The 24039-nt window shown below is 41.0% G+C and overlaps 1 protein-coding gene across 2 annotated transcripts in view; it reads right to left on the bottom strand.

Annotated features, from left to right (window-relative positions):
* Window positions 1-24039, bottom strand: part of ZEB1 (zinc finger E-box binding homeobox 1) — a 226152-nt gene that overhangs the window by 52055 nt on the left and 150058 nt on the right. For both annotated transcript variants that reach the window (XM_032799102.2, XM_032799103.2), the window contains exon 2: window positions 9142-9342. In XM_032799102.2, the coding sequence (XP_032654993.1) occupies window positions 9142-9342 (201 nt within the window). The remainder of the gene's footprint in view (window positions 1-9141; window positions 9343-24039) is intronic.

Genomic DNA, 24039 nt, shown 5'->3' on the forward strand with positions numbered 1-24039 from the left:
TTTTTAATCAATACAGAAGCCAATTTCTGCTTTACACATAAACTGAGGACTTCTAGGACTACTTTAAGTTCCATTCTAAATACGTCTTTCCAAAAGGAAAAAGATGAATAATTCAATCTACCCTAATAGTGGAGACAGTAGTAATGAAGACTGACAGAAGTCTACGGAACTAATAGGTTAGAAAATATGCCTGCACTTGCAGATATTTTCAAAACAAGATTTATAATTTAAGGAACACTGGAGTGCTTTAATCTAGCTCTAACTTTGACCATCACTTGAAAAGTCTTAGTCATAGACAAATCCATGTTTTGTTGGTCTGATCCAATTCACCCATGGTAACTGTCATGTGCTTCCAGTCCAAAAGCTTTACATGCTGTAAAACCACTAAAACCGTGTTTTCCTCTATAAATAGCCCATACTACACAAAACCGTGTTTTCCCTTATAAATAGTCCATACTACAAAACCATGTTTTCCCTCTTCATTAGGACAATGAGATCTGCTGGAAAGGTGGGATTATTAATGAAGATTACTTACTATTTATAACAATTTACAGCAAGCCCCTCTGGCTTCATAAAAGGCAAAAATAATATTAGCCAGGCTGATCCTGAGTAATTTAAGATTTCAGTGGCAACAGGATTTAATTTCACAGAAGGTAAAAAAAATTCCCCAAATCTACTAGTTTGTAAACTCTTCATGGTATGGACTATGCCTTCCTGTGTTAGGGTGACCAGCAGGGCTGGCTTTATGAAGGGTAGGGCCCGATTTGAATGCCTGTCGGCGGTCTGGGGCTTCGGCAGCACTTCGGTGGCAGGGGGTCCATTCTGGGTCTTCTGCAGCACTGCAGGTCCCCCCGTTGCTGAAATGCCATCGAAGCCCCGGAGTGGACCTCCCCCTCTAACTGCCAAAATGCCGCTGAAGACCAGAGTGGACCCGCGCCACCGGGAGAGTAAAAAATAATAATAATAAAAAAAATTGAATAGACACCTAAGGCACGGGGCCCGATTCCAGGGAATCAGGGGAATCAGCTTAAAGCCGGCCTGGTGACCAGATGTCCTGATTTTATAGGGATAGTCCCAATATTTGGGGCTTTTTTTTAATATGGACTCCTATTAACCCCCACCCTGTCACAATTTTTCACACTTGCTGTCTGGTCACCCTATTCCGTGTGCTTGTACCGCACCTAGGGTCTTGATCCTGACTAGGCCTTTGGGCACTACCATAATACATTAAACAAAAAGCAGTAATTTCATAGCCACTTATTGAGCTTTCATCTTTCTTTTTTCTTCATGTAGGAAGGTATTCTGTGTCCTGAGGATACACAAATTTAATTCAGTCTTTTCATATCCCTCAGTGTTAACCTTTACATATCAGATGTTTAATAACCAGAATAGGTATTCTATATTTTTTGTTATATTATTTGCCTTGCAACACACTTCTGCAAACAAATATACAGTCACTTTAATGATCGTAGTCATATATGTTCAGCAAAGGATGGGAACATCGGTGAATAATTTACCTTGCATTCTTGCATTCAGGAGTTAAGGATTATGCTGCAAACATAGCCACTGGGGAGCAGAAAGGAGAAGAAGATATCCAGTGCTAGGAAGAAGAATGCAGCACAGTCTCTGATCAAATAGAATCATAGAAGATTAGGGTTGGAAAGGACCTCAGGAGGTCATCTAGTACAGTCCTCTGCTCAGAGCAAGACCAACACCAACTAAATAATCCCAGCCAAGGCTTTGTCAAGTTGGGCCTTAAAAACTTCTAAGGAAGGAGATTCCACCACCTCCCTAGGTAACCTGTTCCAGTGCTTCACCACCCACCTAGTGAAATAGTGTTTCCTAATATCCAACCTAGACCCCTCTCACTGCAACTTAAGACCCTGCTTCTTGTTCTGTCATCTGCCACCACTGAGAACAGCCTAGCTCCATCCTCTTTGGAACCCCCCTTCAGGTAGTTTGAAGGCTGCCTATCAAGATCTCACCCTCACTCTCTCTTCTGAGCGAATAACCCAGTTCCCTCAGCCTCTCCCATAAGTCATGCCCCAAGTCCCCTTAGAATTTTGTGCCTCCCTGGACTCCTCCAATTGTCCACATCCCTTCGTAGTGAGGGGACAAAACGATCAATATCCCAGAATGTGCCTCACCAATGGCAAATAGAGGGATGATCACTCCTGATCTGCTGCATAGTTCCATAATACAGCCCAATAAGCGGTGCACTTCTGCAATGAGGGCACACTGCTGACGTCATATCAGCTCTGGGTCCACTAATCCCCAGTCCTTTCTGCAGAACTGCTGCTATCAGTTGTCCCGCACCTGTAGCATGCATGGAATCTCTCCTAATGCAGGACTCTGCACTGTCCCTGTACCTCAATCAGCTCTTGTCCAATCCTCCATTTGCTAGGTCACTCGGACCTACCCTACCCTGGCATATCTACCTCTCCTCCCATTTAGTGTCATTTGAGAACTTGCTGAGGTGCAATTAATCCCATCATCCAGATCATTAATGAAGATGTTGAACAAACCGGGACCAGGACTGACCCCTGGGGCACTCTGCTTGAACTGACTGCCAACTAGACATTGAGCCGTGATCATTACCTGTTGAGCCCACAATCTAGCCATCTTTCTATCCACCTTATAGTCCATGTCATCCAATCCATATTTTTTTTAACTTGTTGGCAAGAATACTGTGGGAGACCGTATCTAAAGCTTTGCTAAAGTCAAGATATATCACATCCACCGCTTTCCCCATATCCACAGAGCCAGTTATCTCATCATAGAAGACAATCACGTTGGTCAGCCATGCCTTACCCTTGGTGAATCCATATTGACTGTTCCTGATCACTTTCCTCTCCTTCAAGTGCTTCAAAATGGATTCCTTGAGGACCTGCTCCATGATTCTGTTGGGGACTGAAGTGAGGCTGACCAATCTGTAGTTCCCCAGGATCCTTTCTTCCCTTTTTAAAATATGGGCACTATATTTTCCTTTTTCCAGTCATTTGGGACCTCCCCCCGATTGCCATGAATTTGCAAAGAAAATGGCCAATGGCTCTGCAATCATATCAGCCAACTTCCTCGGCACCTTTGAATGTATTAGATCTGGACCCATGGACTTTTGCACGTCCAGTTTTTCTAAATAGTCCTTAACCAGTTAGTAGGAGTCAGAGTTCTGCTATCCAAGAGTAGTCTGGACTTAGTGCTAAAAGCCCCTATAAATGTGATTTGCAGCACTTTGACTAAAGGCTTTTTGGGCATCTTGCACTCACCTCACCCTAGATGAGGACACCAGCAAATGAGTCAGATCCTTGGCACTGTTCTACCTGATCTGCACTATTCCCAGTGAAGTGACAGCCTGGGACATCAAACAGAATCACGACTGGTAGTGTGGATGAACAATCTCTTGCTATCTATAGATGAAGGGATAGTCATACTCTTGGATCTCACTGCAGCATTCAAAATGGCTGATCATAGACTATTACTATTCAGCCTAAGGGTATGTCTACACCACGAAATTAAATCGATTTTATAGATGTTGATTTTTAGAAACTGATTTTATACAGTTGATTGTGTATGTCCCCACTAAGTGCATTAAGTCGGCAGAGTGTGTCCTCACTACCGTGACTAGTATCGACTTACGGAGCGGTGCATAGTGGGCAGCTATCCCACAGTTCCCGCAGTCTTGGTGGGGTGGGAGGTTGAGGCAGATCACCTGGAGTCCAATTTTGAGCAGCTAGACACCAGGGCGAGTGGAAGAGCACAGCAAGGTGTGCTGCGCATCGCAGGCTTTGAAAACCAGTTTCATGACTGGAAAGGCTACGGTGTGACAGTTGCATGTGTTTCTCCTTGATGCAAACCCGCTCCCTTTGCTGATTTTAATTCCCTGTAAGCCAACTACCCTCCCCACCTTAGAAATAAAGTAACTATTGTTTTGAAACCATGCATTCTTTCTTTATTAATTTAAAAAAAAAAGAGATAACAAACAAGGTAGCCCGGGTGAGATGGGGGAGGAGGAAAGGACATGGCCACATTGCTTATTGTAGCCGCACTAAAAATCAAACTGTTTGAATGAGAGCCTTCTGTTACTTGGGCCATCCTCTGGAGTGGAGTGTCTGCGTGCCCGGAGCCTCCCCCCCACATTCTTGGGCATCTGGGTAAGGAGGCTATGGAACATGGAGAGGAGGGTAGGCGGTTATACAGTGGATGCAGCGGGGGTCTGTGCTCTTGCTAGCTTTCCTCAGCATCATATCCTGCCTCCGTTCTTCATGCTCACTTTATTCTTTCCTGGCCTCTGCCACTGAATGCTTCCATGCATTAAGCTGTGCCCTATCAGTGCAGGAGGACTGCATGAGCTCAGAAAACATGTCACCGTGAGTGCGTTTTCGCCTTCTAATCTGCGATAACCTCAGGGATGGAGATGATAGGGGGAGCGTAGAAACATTCTATTCTTTATGATTCTGGGGGGACTGCATGGTCACCTGCGCTGCTGAGTTTGCCATGCTGACCAAACAGGAAATTAAATTCAAAAGTTCCCAGAGCTTTTCCTGTGTATCTGGCTAGTGCATTGGAGTTCAAAGTGCTATCCAGAGCGGTAACAATGGACCACTCTGGGATAGCTCCTGGAGGCCAGTACCGTCGATTTGTGTCCGCACTACCCCAAATTTGACCCAGCAAAGTCAATTTTAGCGCTAATCCTCTTGTTGGGGGAGGAGTACAGAAGTTGATTTTAAGAGCCCTTTAAGTCTACAGAACGGGGTTGGTTGTGTGGACGCATTCATTTTAAAATCAACCTAACGTGGCTAAATTTTACCTAACCCTGTATTGCAGACCATGCCTAAGAGAATTAGCAGAGGCTCAGGCAGAAGCTCTAAAATGGTGTGAAATATTTCTCAAGGGCTACACCCAGAAGGTAGTGATGGGCATCTGTGCCTCTGAGGCCAGAGCCCTCATTTGTGGAGTACTATGCAGTTCCCTTCTCTTCCCTTCCTCTTCAATATTTACATACAGCTGCTCAGAGAAATGGAGAGATTTTATGGGCTGAAATGCCAGCAATATGCAGAACACACATAACTCTACCTATTGCTCATAGCCTACAATATCACCACAGTCAGAGACAGTTAGGTAACAAAGATCAGCACATGGATAAAGTGGACTTGGCTGAAGCTAAACTCTACAAGCAAAATCTCCTTTTTGCTAGACAGAGAAACACTTCAAAGAGTTTTTTGCCACAGTGCTGTCTTTTGTGGAGGAGGAGATATTCCACAAATCATCAAGGCATTCTGTAGTATAGTAATCTTTATAGACAACTTTCTGATTCTGGACTGGCACATAGCAAGAACTGTCTACAGTCAAGTTGATCTCCCCTCTCTGACTGTCTAGGGCCTGTACTTTTTGGGAATAACCTGTCTTGAATCATACCACATTTCCATTATCTCTGAGCTTGATTACGCCATGCAGCTTACATTGGGCTTGAAAGCATCAGGCCTGAAAAGAGCTGCAACCAATGCAGAATGCTGCAGCATGCCTCCTCAGTAACCCAGGTTACTGAGAAAACACAATCTGTACTTCTTTAACTTCAATACCTCTCTAGAAAACATCAATTGAAGTTTAAATTCTCAGCTGTCAGTTTTAAGGCTATAAAAACTGACGTGGTCTGGTTACACAAGGTCTTACCCTCCAGGACCTTGACCACCCTCAACAGCCCTGCTCCTCAGAAATAATGGCTTTGCATACTTCAGGGGTGAAGCTTATAAGTGCAGGAAACAAGATTTTTTGAGGGCTGGCCCAAGAGTGTAGAATACACTGTGGCAAAAACTAAGAAATAACCACAAACTTTATAATCTTCCCATTGACAAGCAAGACTCACTTCAACACGGGTTTCCTAGATAGCAACCTACAGCATATTAGTTTTACTTCTACTTTAAAAAAAAAAGACATAAACCAAATCTAACTTTTCCCCTTTGGAGTGAGGAGGGTAGAGGGAAAATGGTGAGAAAACATCATTTGACTGACATTAGTAACCATGCTTATTTTTTAACTTGGAAGGCACTAAGATACAAGTGTAAACTTAAATTAAAAGGAATACAGAAATAAAATTAGTTTAATAAGCATTGCATCCACTAGATATGAATGACATCAGTTGTTGAGTGTGTGCACATTATGGGTGAAATTTGCCACATACCAGATGCCCTGCACTTAAGTCTTACTTAAATTCTTAATATAGGGTTTAAATGTTGCATGGGGTCTTGAGTGGGCCCCTCTCCAGCAGCATGAATTTCATCTTATGTGGTTTTCAGAGCTTGAATACTTTATTGATTCTATAAGGTCTTTTCAAAATTATAGTCTTAATGCCAAAAGCTATTGCTCCTTGTTATGGATTTGAATTACACAAACACAAAAATGTATCTGAACTAATTTTTTAAATGCATTTGGATTCTCTCAAATGTCTGAACTATTTTTTTAAACACAGAGAAAGATAAAAAGAATCTTGCTCTCAGTCTAAGATGCTTATACAGAAATCCAGCAGGAATGGAATTTTTCAGTCAAGTTTTAAACACTTGAAAAAAAATTGTAAGAGGAGCAAAATACGCATTTTCTGAATTTGCTATATATTTTACTTGGAAATTTATCATGTCTTAGTTTAATAACACTGTATTTTTCATCAGAAAACATTACTTTATAACAATATACTTTTTAAAATATAATGTAGGTTTTAGTTTAAACTAAAAGGGGGGGGAGGGGAAGGAAGACGACCTTATAGAATTACAACACACACACCAATGCTGGAACATTGCCATCAACTTGTATGGGATACATGTGGTTCACTTGTTGAGACTTGTATGCGTGTTTCAGTTAAACCTCTTAAGATATACACCTTATATTTGAGACACCTGTTCTGAAGATCTTTTAGAACTTCAGTTAGAATTGCTGGAAACGGAAAGAAACTGATCTGATAATAAAATGTAGTCTAAGTATGTTGCACCTACTTTTACATTTTTCTGAACTGATCAATCAGGTGAAAACCAAAAAGTACTGAGTCCACATATGCAGGATAAATTTCAGTACAGGTTAGCGATAAACTTGCTACACATGCTGTAAACTAGTATTCTAAACACACACAGAACTGTTTCAGGGATGTTCTCAATGCTTCAGTTACCTACCCATTGGCTTTTTCCTTTAAGACAGACAGCACATATTCAAGTGCTGTTTCCTTAGACCTATACAACCAAGAGCATCAAAATACTTGTGACTGAACTTTCTTACTACAAATATCAAAAATATAAATACATAGCAAATCAAAATGTTGTAAAACTCCTCTTTTTCTCTGATTTATCTATTGCAAAATACTCAAATCACATACTTACATAAATCTAATGTTAACAAACCAAGAAAACTGACTTCACTATAAGAAGAATGTTTTAGAGTATGTATATTTTTCAGTATTGAATGTTAAAAACTTTATTTTAGCAAACACACAGTATATTATTTAAATCTACTAGCTGTTCAAACAGCTATGAAAGTCTATGTTAGTAAAAATCACTGAAGTATACATGATCATTTGGTGCATATTTAATGTATTTATAATAGAGATAAAAATCTAAATATAGTAAAAGTTAATAACTGAGCCCAATCCAAAGTCATAGTTTTGTACAAGTTTATACATATGGAGCTATTTAGAGCCAAGCTTAAAAGCTAAACCACCTGTCTCTCAAACTTATGCTTGCACACATACCAGGTTTATAGTACAATTTGGTTCAGCTGCTCAATTTTATCAGCTAGATTTGAAAGGCCGATGGTATATTTTAAATAAGAACAGTAAAAGCAGGTAAAATTACACTGATAAAGCTCTGAGAAAGCACAGCATGTATGGGATTCTTCCTAAAAGTGTGGGAGTCATGAGACCCTGCCCTTAACCCTCCTTTTCCCCGGGAGGCCCTGCCCCTGCAGTGAAGCTGGAGCTGGACCAGGAAGTCTGGGCCCCTCCACCTGCCTGGAGTTGGGAAGACCTGAGAGCAGCCCCTGGCCAATTGTCACCATTCCCCCGGACCCTCCGCTCAGGGCAGGTGGAGGGTTCGTGGCTCCCCACAGTTGCCCACACAGCTCCTATCCTGATCTGGCTCTGGCTTCCATTCTGGGGGCCGAAGAGCGACAGCTGGGGCACGGGCTCTTCGGCCCTCCAACCTGGGCAGGTGGAGAGTCGACGACTCCCCAAAGCTGCCTGGGCTCCCCAAGTGGCTCTTACTCCTTGGCCTCCCCAATCCAGTGCCCCTGTCCTGAGTGATTCATGAAAGGGGGAAATTAGATGTTCCCACACCTAACTTGTCTGGAGGGCCCGATCCAGTAAGCATGGAATACTTTCAACATCAGATTAGAAAGAGAGAGGACAAGCATGAAAATGATAATTTAACCTGATGGTTAGAGCACTCAACTGACAGATGAGAGGTCCTGGACTGAGTCCCTCTGCTCCAGTGACTTTTAAAAAAAAATTGATATATCCCTACTGGAACAGTTTCAACAGGAGAGACTGACGGAGCTGCATATCAGAACATCCTATAGCTCAGTGGCTAACACACTCACAGGAGAAGTAGCCCTGTTCCCTGTTCAAATTCCTTCTCTCTCTCAGGTGGAGGGGGGACTTGAACTGGGCATCTCCCACAACACAGGTGAGTACCTTCATCATTGGGTTAAAAGTTATTAGGGAGTTCAGCACCTTCCACCCCAGCTTCTTGCTAAAACAGCATAGGTACCTACCACCAAGAGAGGGTTTTCATCTGAGACTCCCAAGCAGAGGGAGACACCTGCCTACAGCCTGGACTTAAGTATCTATCTCTGAAAAAGAGGCAGGGCTTAGCACCGCCCACTGGCTAGTTTAGGCAAGGAGCTTCCTACTGTACTAGTTTTTGTGAATCCCATTCTAGGGATGTCTCTCTTTCCCTATTCACAGGGAGTCTAAGCACCAAATTCATGGTTTGTGAATCCCAGTAATTTTCTTGGCATCACGCACTCCTACATTTCTTTGTGTATCTAGCCCCAACTTTATAAATACACGTTAATGACGAAGTATATTAAAAAAAAATTCTATTGAGTGAATGTTTCCAAGTATAATTTTCCTAATTAGAGCATCATTACCTAAATGGAACATACCTTCATCTTCCCAGCAACTGTTTGTACTTCCCGCTTTTTCACTGTTTTCTGGTAATACTGTATGGTCTGTTGGCAAGTCATCTTCTGGCACACTAGCATCACAATCTGCTGCATCTGTTACACTTTCTTCTTCCACGATATGCAATTTGTCTTCATCATCTGAATCTGAATTTGTTTCTACCACATTATTATAATTGGTAACTGCATGGAGACAAAAAGCAAAAAATAAATCAACAAAAACACTCAGTTCAGACTATAACTATGATTTCTTTAGAGGCATCACTACAGCATATCCAACATGTTTAGTGAGATATTTAGTGTAGGTGCTAAGCAGTTATTGTACATCCTTATTTTAGAAGCTAGTATACACAAGTGGTGCGTACAAGCCTAGATCACACTATACAAGCTCCAAAGAGAATTAAGGTTTTAAAACAAATAAACAAGCAAAACAAACAAAACAACAAGCCTAGTGGCAGCTTTACAAAGAGGATGTTACACAACATCTCCTATCATTTGGACCTGGAAAGAGCAAGAGTTTATGTTTGTTCAAACTGGAAGACATATTATAATAGTCTTGTGGAGAAACGGCTATATATTGAAAATAGGAACATAAGAATGGCCATACTGGGTCAGACCAAAGGTACATCTAGCCCAGTATCCTGTCTTCCAACAGTGGCCAATGCCAGGTACCCCAGAGGGAATGAACAGAACAGGTAATCATCAAGTGAGCCATCCCCTGTCACCAGTTCTCAGCTTCTGGCAAGCAGAGGCTAGGGACACCAACCCTGTCCATCCTGGCTAACAGCCATTGATGGATCTATCCTTCATGAACTTATCTAGTTCTTTTCTGAACCCTGTTATAGTCTTTACCATCACAACATCCTCTGGCAAAGAGCTCCACAGGTTGACAGTGTGTTGTGTGAAAAAATACTTCCTTCTACTTGTTTTAAATCTGCTGCCTATTAATTTCATTTGGCAACACCTAGTTCTTGTGTTATGAGAAGGAGTAAACAACACTTCCTTATTTACTTTCTCTATACCAGTCATGATTTTATAGACCTCTATCATATCTTGGTCATCTCCTTTCCAAGCTGAAAAGTCCCAGTCTTATTAATCTCTCCTCATACAGCAGCCATTCCATACCCCTAATCATTTTTGTCGCCCTTTTCTGAACCTTTTCCAATTCCAATATACCTTTTTCGAGGTGGGTGACCATATCTGCATGCAGTATTGAAATGTGGGAATATCATGGATTTATATAGAGGCAATATGATATTTTCTATCTTATTATCTATCCCTTTTCCAACATTTGGTTAGCTTTTTGACTGCTGCTTCACACTGAGTGCATGTTTTTGGAGAATTATCCAAAATGACTCCAAGATCTCCTTCTTGAGGGGTAACAGCTCATTTAGGCCCCATCATTTTATATGTATAGTTGGGATTATATTTTCCAGTGTGCATTACTTTGCATTTATCAACATTAAGTGCTCTATGTATTTCCATCACATGGCGGTAGAGATCACTAATATAGTCCTAAAGATGCAGAGAAGATGTTATAATTTTGAATTGTTATAATTGTTCTATTCAAAAACATTATTTCTTTCTCTTACAATGTGTAGAAACAAATGTTACACATTGAAATTTTAATATTTTTAAAGTATAAACTATTTACACTTATATTTTTGGCGTAAGGTCTCTGCCACATACTCATGTAGTAAATTACTGGCAGATTTTCATGTATTATAATGAAGTGCTCTGACAAACCTTGAATGAGAAAGGGGATTTAAAAAAAAAAGGCAAATATTTATCAATGAATAAGCCTACAGATGTTATTATACCAGCGATACTCCTCCAGAGGTCCAAAGAATCATATCTATGATGCAGTAATCTCACTACTTTAGGACACTTGCTCATCTATGCTACTTGCACTGTTGACACTCCAGAAGGTAGATTAATTCTCTCATTTGAAATTTTGTCCATTAAAATAAATGAGAGGCAAGATTCCTGCTCTTTTGAATTCTGCTTTTTTAAAAAAAGTAAATATTCTAACCATTTAAAAAAACCATTTAGGAAAGGAAATAGTTTCACCGCGAATCAGCAAACCATTACCTCATTTCCTTCCATTTCAGAAGAAAAATGTTCCATGTAAAATATGCACCAGCATGACAAAACAACCTTTTTGAATTTAAAATGATCACCACATATTTCATATATGCATAATATGATTTTTATAAAATGTAATTTGCAATCACTCCTTCATGATTTTAGGTTTTCTATGACAACCCACATTCTGGTGTATGTACAATGTGATAATGTTATCATATTAAGACCTTTCTATTCTATTGTTACTAAAAATTACACTTTATGTATATTAAGTTTTGAAAGATAGTACTAATAAAAGAAAAACAAAAAGACTTACATTAAGTTGACAATAGAAACCAAACCAGAATTATTTAATTGTATCTTCCTGACATTTCTCTATTCTGATTCTAATGTGTAAAGAGGATAATAGCAGTAGGAAGGAATTACATCAGATACTCCTGTGACAATAATTTCACATACTCAATGGAGTCAAATTGGATCCTTTTACAGTAATGATATTATTTGGCACATTTATGCAAACAACACACAACAACTCTTTAAAGGACTCACACTTGCAATCTTTTAACTAGCATTAATTTAACTGCTTAAATATACAGAAAAATATCCCATTCATTCTAATAGTTCATTAGATGACTTTTCATTTGTTATGAGCTCGAAACTTTATAATAAATTCAGCTTCACCTAAAAATTGGATTGTCCAAATCCTTATATTTGGCCCATTTGATCTGTTGAACCTGAATTACTTCATCTTCAGTGATCAGTGAATTTAACTATGCAAAGTAGAGTTGCTCTAAGTGTTGAGGAGCACTAGTGTGAACGACAACAAAAACCCAGGGTTCAAATGCCTTTCCTGACCTGAACAGCAGTAATTTATCAATTTACGTGCCTGAAAACTTTATCTAATTTACATCTACATATACAAACAGACATCAAGTCCAAGGAGGAGCCAGAACAATTCCTTTTTTTTTTTTTTTAGGTGACAAATCTGAGGAATTGTCCCAGATTGAGGTGTCATTAGAGGTGGTTTTGGAACAAATCGATAAACTAAACAGTAATAAGTCACCAGGACCAGAAGGTATTCACCCAAGAGTTCTGAAGGAACTCAAATGTGAAGTTGCAGAACTACGAACTGTAGTCTGTAACCTATCATTTAAATCAGCTTCTGTACCAATGACTGGAGGATAGCTAATGTGATGCCAATTTTTAAAAAGGACTCCACAGGTGATCCTGGCAACTACAGGCCAGTAAACTTGACTTCAGTATCAGGCAAACTGGTTGAAACTATAGTAAAGAATGTAATTGACAGATATATAGATGAACATAATTTGTTGGGGAAGAGTCAACATGGTTTTTGTAAAGGGAAATTACGTCTCACCAATCTACTAGAATTCTTTGAGGGGGCAGGTGGACAAGGGGGATCCAGTGGATACGTGTATTTAGATTTTCAGAAAGCCTTTGACCAGAGCCCTCACAAAATGCTCTTAAGCAAAGTAAGCAGTCATGGGTTAAGAGGGAAGGTTCTCTTATGGATTAGTAACTGGTTAAAAGATAGGAAACAAAGGGTAGGAATAAATGGTCAGTTTTATGAAATGGAGAGAGGTAAATAGTAGTGTTCCTCAAGGGTCTGGACTGGGCTCAGTCCTATTTAACATATTCATAAATCATCTGGAAAAAGGGGTAAACAGTGAGATGGCAAGTTTTGCAGATGAAACAAAACTACTCAAGATAGTTAAGTCCCAGGCAGACTGTGAAGAGCTACAAAAAGATCTCTCAAAACTGCCTCATTGGGCAACAAAATGGTAGATGAAATTCAGTGTTGATGAAAGCAAAGTAATGCACATTGGAAAACATAATCCCAACTATACATATAAAATGATGGGATCTAAATGAGCTGTTACCGTTCAAGAAAGACCTTGGAGTCATTGTGGATAGTTTTCTGAAAATATCCATTCAATGTGCAGCGGCAGTTAAAAAGCAAACAGAATGTTGGGAATCATTAAGAAAGGGATAGATAATAGGACAGAAAATATCATATTGCCTCTATATAAATTCATGGTACGCCCACATCTTGAATACTGAATGCAGATGTGATCGCCCCATCTCAAAAAAATATATATTGGAATTAGAAAAGGTTCAGAAAAGGGCAACAAAAATGATTAGGGGTAAGGAATGGCTGCCGTATGAGGAGAGATTAATAAGACTGGGACTTTTCAGCTTGGAAAAGAGACAACTCATGGGGGATATGATTGAGGTCTATAAAATCATGGCTGGTGTGGAGAAAGTAACAAGGAAGTTTACTCCTCCTCATAACACAAGAACTAGGGGCCATCAAATGAAATTAATAGACAGCAGGTTTAAAACAAATAAAAGGAAGTATTTTTTCACACAACACACAGTCAACCTGTGGAGCTTCTTGTCAGAGGATGTTGTGAAGGCCAAGACTATAACAGGGTCTAAAAATGAACTAGATAAGTTCATGAAGGATAGATCCATCAATCGCTATTAGCCAGGATGGGCAGGAATGGTGTCCCTAGTCTCTGTTTGCCAGAAGCTGGGAATGGGTGATTACCTGTTCATTCCCTCTGGAGCACCTGGCATTGGCCACTGTCTGAAGACAGGATACTGGGCAAGATGGATCTTTGGTCTGACCTAGTATGGCCGTTCTTATATTTTTATGTACTTTAGTCTGACCTCTGTCGCCTTCTTGGTCATTTGTTCTACCCATGTTTTAGTCTTCTTTGTAAACATAGAACCAATGCTGAGGAAAAAAAGATACAAACATTTTTGTAATTTTACACATTAAGACCCTGATCCTTCAATGAAGCCTTTATGCACTTGGAGCTGAACTGAATTTAATTGTGCTCTGCATGGGTGCAGAGGTCTGGTTACATGGTACCCTACTGAATTTAATCAAACTCCACACAGGTGTATTCAGGTCAGCCCTCATGGAGGTCAGTGTGGGATCAGGAGCTAAAAATGCAATCATGATAACAGAAGAACATTTTCCCCAAAAATAAAATAAAATAAAAATTCAGGTTACTGGGGGGTTATTTTGGTTTTGCTTAGTTATGTAATCAGTATATTAACTAGAATCTTTTGAAAATCAGGGATAAAGTGGTATTCAAATATGGAAAATGAAAAAAAAAGTCTGTAATATACATGCCAGTTGGAGACATGCAGATGTAAGTTTGTGTGTCTAACCTGCACAATAAAAAATTGTAAAAGAAAATGGTCTTGATTACCACTGTTTTTATATTTTAAATACAATGAATTCATAATTCTATTTATTTTGAAAGTTTCTTATGTTTTCACTACAATCATGGTTGGATTCAGTACAAACCGGGAATCATCTCATCCCATCATTTGTGGAATGCTAAAATTAACAAAGATCCATTTTCATAATCTAAACCAATGACACTATCAGGTAGATTTTCATTCCACAACCCTCAATGGGCCAACACACTAAAATGTGTATGAAACTTTGCTCCAATATGTTAGTCTTCCTGTTGCTCTTCCCCCTTCTGTTACCTTGGGAGGATTGCGGGGTCACAAAGCAAAAGGCTATCTTTGGAAAGTGCTCAGCACATTTTGGGTGATACAATAACTAACCAAGAAATACATATCAAAAAGAACATTACTGTGACAAAATCAAGCCCTCAAAAATTAGGAAATATGAGTATAAAGGTTACCTGTGGAATCTTAATTTGGCCCCTGGCGCACACGCATTATGATACAGTCTTTAGTTACATGATCATATACAACTTTTTTTTTCCCCACAGGAGCTCTGACTCATCCAGTGCACTGGATGGATGGTGCTCTGGGAACAAATCAGGTTTGTGTAGTGAATCAAGTTGTCTGTAGCATACCTGACTCATTTGCTCAAGCTGGGATTGATAGCTGAATTGATAGCTATTCAATATTTCTTTTTATCCTCATCATTCAGTCTGTGGTTTTGATGCCTTATTTAACACACATTATCCAAAACCCTGTCCTGAAGTCAGAATTATATCTTCACATACAGTGCTCAGCACCATAGCATCTGAGTGCTTCACAACCATTAATGAATTTCACTTCTCAACACTCCTATGAAGTGAAGTGGTATTATTACCCCCTTTTTACAGAAGAGGAAACTGAAGTGCAGAGAGAGTAAGGCCAAAACTGTCAAAAGTATCCACTAATTTTGAATGCCCAATCTGGGATGCCTTGGGCCTTATTTTTTTCAGAGTACTTAGCATTTTATATGTTCAAAGAACAATTTTCATGCACTCTAGTTGCAGTAGTGCTCAGCACATCCTCAGCTCAGTCCCCAGCTGTCTCAAGTTGGGCACCCAGACAATAAGGAATATACAATGTTTAAGGGTGAGAAGTCTGATTTAAGTGACAGAGGAAGAGGCAGAATAGAATCTAGTTCCTCCAAGTGACATTCAACTGCTTTAATTCTGAGAGCATCCTCTCTTCCTGCAGTCCCCTGGCTCATTCACTTCACACTCTCCCAGTTCTCCAACAAATGAGGTAGGCATCCTACTGACAACAATCTCATTCACCTCCAACCCTGATTCATCCCATCCTGTGGAGAAACACAGTACGTGATCATGTAATTAAAGACATTATCATTCTGCATACTCACAAGAGGACCAAATTACGATTGCCTAGGTAAACTTAATACTGGCATTTCCTAATTTTGAGTGCTGGACTTTGAAATCTTAACATTCTTTCAACATATTTTTTTTTAAATGTAATTTCCTAGATTTTTAGGAAATCAAAGTGATAAAAACAAATTCCATCATATGGAACCAAATTGACCACCACACTAGTCACGAGCAGGGTCTTTAGATGTTCAGCACAGACATCTAACACTTGAGCTGATGGAATAACTGGTGGTGGTAGCAGAAGACACTACAGGGGGAAGAGACATTTTGTCCATGGGTTTCACAGCTATTTGCAGATAACAGAAGAATGTTGTGAACTCAAAAATCCTCCATGCTATTCCAGGTTCTGGAAGGGAGCATTCAGTGTTTACAAACCTTTCCAACCCATTCTACCCCAGTCTGCTAGCATGTCTCCCACAGCCTGTCTCCGTCTCTTCCTGTCTTCCCTGCTTCTATCCTCCTAAGCTTGTCCTCATCCCCTATACTCCTGTCCCCCACTTCACTGCTCCTGTCCACCCACTCCAACTTGTCCCTGTCACGCTCCCTCTCTGTTCCTGTCCCTGCTCCCAGTTTCTCCTCTATTTTAACTTCTCATCCCCATGCCCTAGTATAATCTTGTCCGCACTCTGCTCTGGATCCCTCTGCATTTGAATAGCTGTGCTGCTGCTTCTTCCTTCTCTGTGTTCCCCTGACACAAGTAGAGGGATCATTCAAAGCAGAGGAGAGAGTTTCCCTGTTCTCTGTTCTGATGCCTGACACCACAATGGTCACTGATAGCCAGGAGCAGTTACAGATAAAGCCATATGCAGACCCAGACTGGAGCATGTTCAGTACAGATAGAATGTTCAGACAATTTTGCTGTCAGCCTCTAAGAAACCTCTATTGAATGTATGCAAATGGCAATTTTCAGAGGCTTTAATTTGGCCACATTCTGGTGGACTGGGATAGCAAAAGGTACATCTCTGAAACTAGAATAACTCTTCTGCCAATTTTCAAGTCCTTGCTTCAAAGCACAGAAGAGCTAGAGCTTTTCAATAAAATGGCAGTAAGAACTTTACTTAACATTAGCAAACATGTATTCTCCCTTAACCTCATTCTTAGAAGTGGACAAACCATTTTCACTTAAAATTTCAAAAATAAATAAATAAATTCAGCCAGAGGCATAGAAAATTTCAGCCCAAATGGTTAAAGTTTGGGCAAAAAGCATGAGGCAACCTTAACTATAGGTGGTGCCACTAGCTCCATCTATACTACTAATAAAAGAAAACCCTGTGTAGGAAAGAGAAGACAACTATCCTTCAATTCCCTATAGCACTGAAGGCTTGAGAAGCGAGAGAAAGTGCCTTGGTCACGTCCCTCTCCACAACTCAAACACAGATTTGAGGAGTGACACTACGTACTGGGAGGAAAGTGGGGACATTTGTTTCACCCTAACCTCTGACTTCATGTTGGCCTGTGACTCAGCTTCAGTGCCTCTAACAGAATAAATTTCCTGACTGGAAATAGAGATTGGGGCCTGGAATAGAGATTGGGGCATGTCTTGAGGATTCTTCTCCAGGAAAAATGAGGAAGAGGGACATGCAACAGACAGGACTAAGTCCCACTCCATAGTCATTGTATTGCCCCACCTTTTACGTCACTGACACCACAGCTTCAGATGCCTACAGCACATACTTCTGTTTGACAGTGAGGTAGGGTCAAACTGGGGTTTGGAGGGGGGACTACTGATAGGAGTGCCGTTGTTGGGAGCCAAAACAGAAACAGCCCCAAGAGAAGTGGATTAGTGTACAGAGATGAGACAATCAGACAACGAAATCAAATTCAACAAAGACAAATATAAGGTGCTTCACTTAGGTAAGGAAAAACAAATACACAAATATAGAATGGCGGATAGCTGGTTTGGCAGCAGCATTGCTGAGAAGGATCCGGGAGTTGTGGTGGATCACAACCTCAACATGAGTCAGAGATGCAATGCTGTTGCAAAAAAAAGCAAATGCAATTTTAGGATGTATTAACAGAGGCACAGCATGCAAGTCATGAAAGGTGATAGCACCAGTCTACTTGGCACTGGTTAGGCCTGAGCTGGAGTATTGCGTTCAATTTTGGTCGCCAATGTATAGAAAGAATGTAGAGAAACTAGAAAGGATCCAGAAGTGAGTGAAAAAGATGATCAAAGGGAAGGAATGCAAGCCATATGAGCAAAGGCTGAAGGAACTGGGTATGTTTATTTTGGAAAAGAGGAGATTCTCTCTTTTTTTAAGTTAGTCATTTTTTTTAAAAAAGTTTAAAGTTTTTCTAACATATTTTATCTTAAGCTTGGGAGTCACTGAAAAATTCCAATTTGAGTTTTCCCAACAATATTAACCAAACACTCTAAATATAACAACTGCACTGATATAGGCTTGAAATAGCACTTGATCTTTTTTAATATTTAAAATTAATGACAACCTGCCAAATGTAAAAAAAAATAGACAAAGGAATGTGTGTTTACCTCAATTTATATATAAGTAGTAAACAAGGTTCTTGAGACAGCAAGAAGGAGACGAAGTAAATTGGCATTTGAGCATACACAGGAGAGAAGAAATAGCATGGGGGAACCTTCATCCCACCCTCAAAAAAACCTCCATATCACCTTCTTTACTGTTTGAATAAACTTTGCTTTTAGGGGTACTATTAAGAAGAATCCACTTCAAAGGGGGACTGGACTATAAAAGTAAAAGGCAAAAACACCCCAGTGGAGCTCTTGCTCTTTCTTTCACCAAAGATGACAAAAAAAACCAAGCTCTTTGAACTGTGAGTGCAGATCCTGACTTGAGAATTTGGTCAGCTATGTTGCTGGGAACAGATGGCAAGGATTTTACCTTGAACCAAGTATAGTTTGTTACATTTTAGTTACTAGGAAGCATTTTCTCTTTCTTTCTCTTGTAACCAGTTCTGACTTTAATGCCTTACACACGCACTCATTTAAAATCTCTCTCTTTGTAGTTAAATAAACTGTTCTATTCTTTAATTAAAACTAATCCAGTGCTGTGTTTAAACTGAATTGTTTGGTAATTCCAATTAAAGTAGCATACTGTTGCATATTGACCCTATACAGGGGCAATGGACCCCATGATGGGGTGTCCACACCACACTGGCCAGTAAGGGGTTAATAGAGCCTTAGGGAGGTTGTGAAAAAAGCAGCCAGTAGGAGAGGGGCTGTGAAGAGCAATCAATCAAGGCCTAGCAGGCCCATATAAAAAGATCCATAGGGCACAGCAGGATGAATAGCTGCCTGGATCTTGGGGAGGCAGGACTGTCTGGAGCAGGCTGCAACCCAGTAGCACGTGGGACAGAGCAGTGCCGGCGGGAACCTGGGAAAAAGAGAAAGGGGTCACCCGACAAGGGGAAACCAAGGCTGAGGAAAAACCAGTGTCTACTGGAGTATTGCTGGCAGGCTGCAGCTCTACACAGACACTCAGGGTGTGACCTACATGCCGTTTGTGAGCAGTCAAGGTTTCAGTAAGGCCACTGCATTGGCCAGTGACCCACTGGCCAAGCGCCATCGGGGAGACTGGGACTGAAGTCCAGTAGCATATATAGTCTGGGTAGCAGTGGTGAGCCTTGAGTTGCATGTTGTGTTCCCCTTTGGACTCAGAAGAGAAGTCCGCTCTTGGGGACCACAACAGAGAGGTATCCAATTCTGCCACCAGGCAGTGCTGGGGATCTGAGGACGGGTGGAAGACCGGAGATAGGCAGCACACTGAGATCAGGCTTGCTTCTAGAGAGTGCTGGAGGGGTCTGGTGCTGGAAAGGAGCCCAACACCCCTTGTTCTTTCCTGCTTCTAGACACTGGAGCTGGAGGGTGTCCCATTAGAGTTCTGGGAGACTGGGAAAGAGAGTTGGTCTCTCGCCACTTGGAAACCCCCTGGGGTCAACATAAGTCAGACTGCTGGTTCCATGGTGGCTTCCATGTGTCAGCAGAGGTCCTGCATCAGACTCAACACTCTAAGCGGAGTCAACAATGCTATCATGGGCCCAGGAGTGGAAGAGTGGCCCAGGTCTCTCTGTGCTGCCTTTCCCCTACTTGTCTTTCTTCTGCACTAGCAAGACCCCTCTGTTAGTGCGCTGCTTTTTGTGTTTCTTCCTCGGCGCCGGGGACAGTGAATGGTGCGGGGAAGAGCTCATTCCTGGAGGAGCACTTCACACCGATGCTGAAGTGCTCAACACCAAATCAGAATGACTCAGCTCTGAGTCTGGTCTGAGGGTAGCTTCCATAAGGATAGCCTAATGTCTCTGTCTTTTTTAGTATGAGGTCTGAAGTCACGGCAGATCTGGCACTTGTCCTTTACGTGAGTTTCTCCCAAGCACTTCAAGTAGCTGGAGTGTGGGTCACTCACAGGCATAGGTTTGCCAAAAGAGGCACAAGGTTTGAAACCCAGGGACCAGGACATGCCTGTCCCCTGGGGTGAAGGAGTCCCTGAATGACAGGAACTATTTACATTACATACAGTAATACTAATTACAAAAACTATATACACTAAAGTATGATAACTAAGAACAAAGAGTTAGAATGCAAAAACCATATGCGTAGTTTGACTGCTATATTGGGGGAAGGGGCAAAGCGCAGGTGCGCATGCATGCATGCACACCTGTGAATTGCTGAAGCCAGCTCCCTTGGCTCACTGGCTTGCCTCCCACCTGGAGTGGTACCTGCCAGTGATGGTAGGGGACGGGATGAGACAGGACGGCTTAATGGGGAAGCCCAGCTGCTGCTGTGTTGACCTGAGCACGGGAGCTGCAGTCACCCTGGCACCAGCTGCTACAGCAGTGTGGCTGCTCCGGTGCCTCCCAGTGCTACCACAGCCACCTCCCTGCTAGGCTACTGCCTCCAAGGGGATGCCACATGCTGGGTTCCTGTTTCCCCTCATCATTTCCATATCTCCTTCTCTTCCCCATCCCATCCCCCTCCCTATCCCTCTCACCACTGTCTTTGCTCCCTTCCCCCTAGTCTTTTCTCTTCCTCCTTGCCTACCCCCCTGCCCCACTCTTGAGCACTGACCACTGTACAGGAAATGGGCAGGCATTAGGACCCAGGAGGCGATGGTCTGTTTCTGAAGTAGCAGCCCTATCCTGAGCAGCAGCTCTATCCTGCTCCCCAGCCCAGCCCAGCCGCAGGCTATTGTGCTTGGCCTGCTAGGGGAGGGAGGTGCAGTGTGGGAAGAACAGAGCCCCTCTCCACCCCCACCCCACAGGCCGAGCAAAGCCAGCTGTGCAGGGCAGCTCGGCGCTTGCAGAAATTGGGGGTGGAGGGAATGGCACTCTGGTTTCAGGGGAGGAACAGTGTCCCCCCTTCATACCATCTAACTATGCCTATACCAAAAACACTGGAAAGAAACCCTTGCTAAAGCAAGAAGGGTTGTAATAGCAACTGTCATGCCAGTAAGAAGGAACTGAGAGGGGGTGTGACTGGCGGCATACCTTATACCAGTGCATAAGTGCGCAGCTCCAGATGGCACTAAAGCCGGCTCGACAGATACTGCTGAGGGAAAAAATCTTTGGCAATGGTGCATGTGGCTCACACATATCTGATGTGGAATGGACATGAAGAAGCACTTGAAAAAGAAAGTTTTCTCAGCCCCAGGGGAAATAGCCTTTTTTTTTTTTTTTTATAGAACAAAAAAAATGCAGTTAACATGAGTTATGTTTTAAACACTTGATATGTGAGTTTTTACCCTCCAGTAATCTCTTCTGTACCTCATTTTTTGAGGTTCTATCAATTTGCCTCACATCTGTTTTCCAGCCAGTCCCAGATTGATGACTTTTCCTGTCATATTTTAGGTTTTCTTCACTTGCAATAGTAACCAATGGCCACATGTTAATATGCTTCTAAATTTTACTTCCCAGAGTTATTTTGTTGCTGTTTTTTGTTAAGCATACAGGTATAGCTACATGTACATATTACTGTCAACATTCCCATTTTGCAGTGAAAAACAGTAAAACCCAGTATGATACAGCTGAAACAAGAAGCAAGAGTTCTGCATGATCTTTCTGAATTTCTTCAGTTAATATCAGGTTACCATAATGTGAGCTGAATTAACGCTTATTAATAATCAAATGCTACAGCCTTTATGGAATATAAATATTTTTTACTTTATAAGCTATACAATTCCAGCATACACTGAATTTTCAAGAATACATGGACTCATTTTTATTAAATGTTGACCCTTAATTCATTAGAGTCTGTAAAAGGTTCTCAATAAATACAGTACACTAAAAAAAGGGGAGGGAGGAGGGGACACATCAGGTCATGAGTATGAATAGGATACAAAATATCAGAGAATAAAAGATAATTGGAAGAGTTTTACTGTGATGAATGGAATTTATTCTACACCAGATATGTCAAAACACTTGTTAATGATGACGGTGATGAAGAAATGTGTTCAGTTCAGTTCCATACCTTTGCATTCTCATTGTCTACACAGGAACAAAGTTATATATTTTGAGACTTTAATTTAAAGGGAGCTTGTCTGTTCCATCTGACACTGAAATTTATATGTAAGATGAAAGAGTATTGATAAGGCAGAATCTGAGAAAGAATGAACTTAGGTGTAACTTAACTAGAAAGGACCAGTTTTTAGAAACTACATTTGTTCATATAAATGAGCTGATGTGCATTTCAGGCAGCCTTGAATTTAATTCTGTTAGCTTTTTGTAAATGAAAATGAAGTATAGTGGGTAGGTAACAGACATGTCTGATTTCAGATTAATAATGAGATGGATAGGAGAAGAAATTCTGTCAAACTCTTTCAAACAGAGATATTCTATTTGTCAGAAGGCTGCATATATGAAGAACTAGTTGAATGCTAGTAGGGCGGGGAGCTAGTATTAGGCCAATAAAAAAAAAATCTCTCTATTTGTCAGGGAAGCAAATCATCTCATCTTGCTATCTCAGAGCTTACCAGGAAGAAATAATAAAGCCTGTGACTGTGTTACCTGTTTCATGGAACCCTCACCTCCATGGTTAGGATTCGCACTAAGGAAAAAGTACCCAAAATAATGGAAGTGCCCATGGCCAGTGGAATCCCTGGCTAGCGTTCCCCCAGTGGAGTTATTCTTCTAGGAGGAAGGGAGCATTTGAGAATTTGAACCAGCTTAGAGCAGCAGGGTTGTGGCATGGCTGGTCCTGCCCTTCTTTTGACCAAGGGGATCAATGGGATTCAAATGAGGGTCCTAAGAACTATTCTGCAGGAAATCAAATGCTATTCTATCCCAACAAAATGTTGCAGGGAAATCGCCATGAACTTCTCAGAGATATGCCTCTCTGTTAGCCTCCTCCATTATGTTTTACTGTGGGAGGGTGCACTCCTGTCCAAAATGGAGAAATATTCTACACAGATTGCAATGGCTTAGATCAACTCATGAAGAGAGAGAGCATTCTGAAGAGAAAGAGAGTAAGTTGTTTTCAGTGCTTCACATATAGGTAGAAATCTCAATAGTTGATAAGATAAGGCAGAGAGACTGAAGACAGCAAACATACAATGCTATCTATGCATGTTAAAGTAGTAAATATGGTATTTCAGTTAACTCTATAAATATGCTTATTTAAATGGTATATATTTAAGTATTTGCAATACTGGTTATAACAGAATTCAGTTACTTACATACTGTATATTGAGTCAGTCTGACTGTGATTCACTTACTCCTCGGAAAAGGAGATAAACAGAACACAACAATGCTAATAAAGGAAAAATGGTTAAACTAGCTTTTCTCCACTGATAAACCTTATTAATGGGACATTATTTCAGATATAGAACAATTGTGAGGTGTACAAACACGTTCTCTATAAATGGGAAAAAGCTGACAGGAAAAGAATTTGCATTTGAAGTATGAGTAAGGCATTTAACTTAAAATATTGTTAGACCAATTTGTAACACTAATGACACTTAAAATATGGGACATGCCTCAGAAATAAAAAAATACATTTTTAACTTTTTTCTCAAAGTATTTAACATTTTTTCCCTTTCCCCTCAAACAGGTGGCCCGTCTTCGTAGTTGTAAACATGTAAACAGGATCAAATTGTAGGGCAAGATGCCAGGAAGCAGAGGATGGCAGCTTCAAAGATGATGATCAGCACAGTCAGAGATAATCAGTCATCTGCTGTCC

This window comes from Chelonoidis abingdonii, chromosome 2, assembly GCF_003597395.2.
Source record: "Chelonoidis abingdonii isolate Lonesome George chromosome 2, CheloAbing_2.0, whole genome shotgun sequence".
Classification (NCBI taxonomy): Eukaryota; Metazoa; Chordata; order Testudines; family Testudinidae; genus Chelonoidis; species Chelonoidis abingdonii.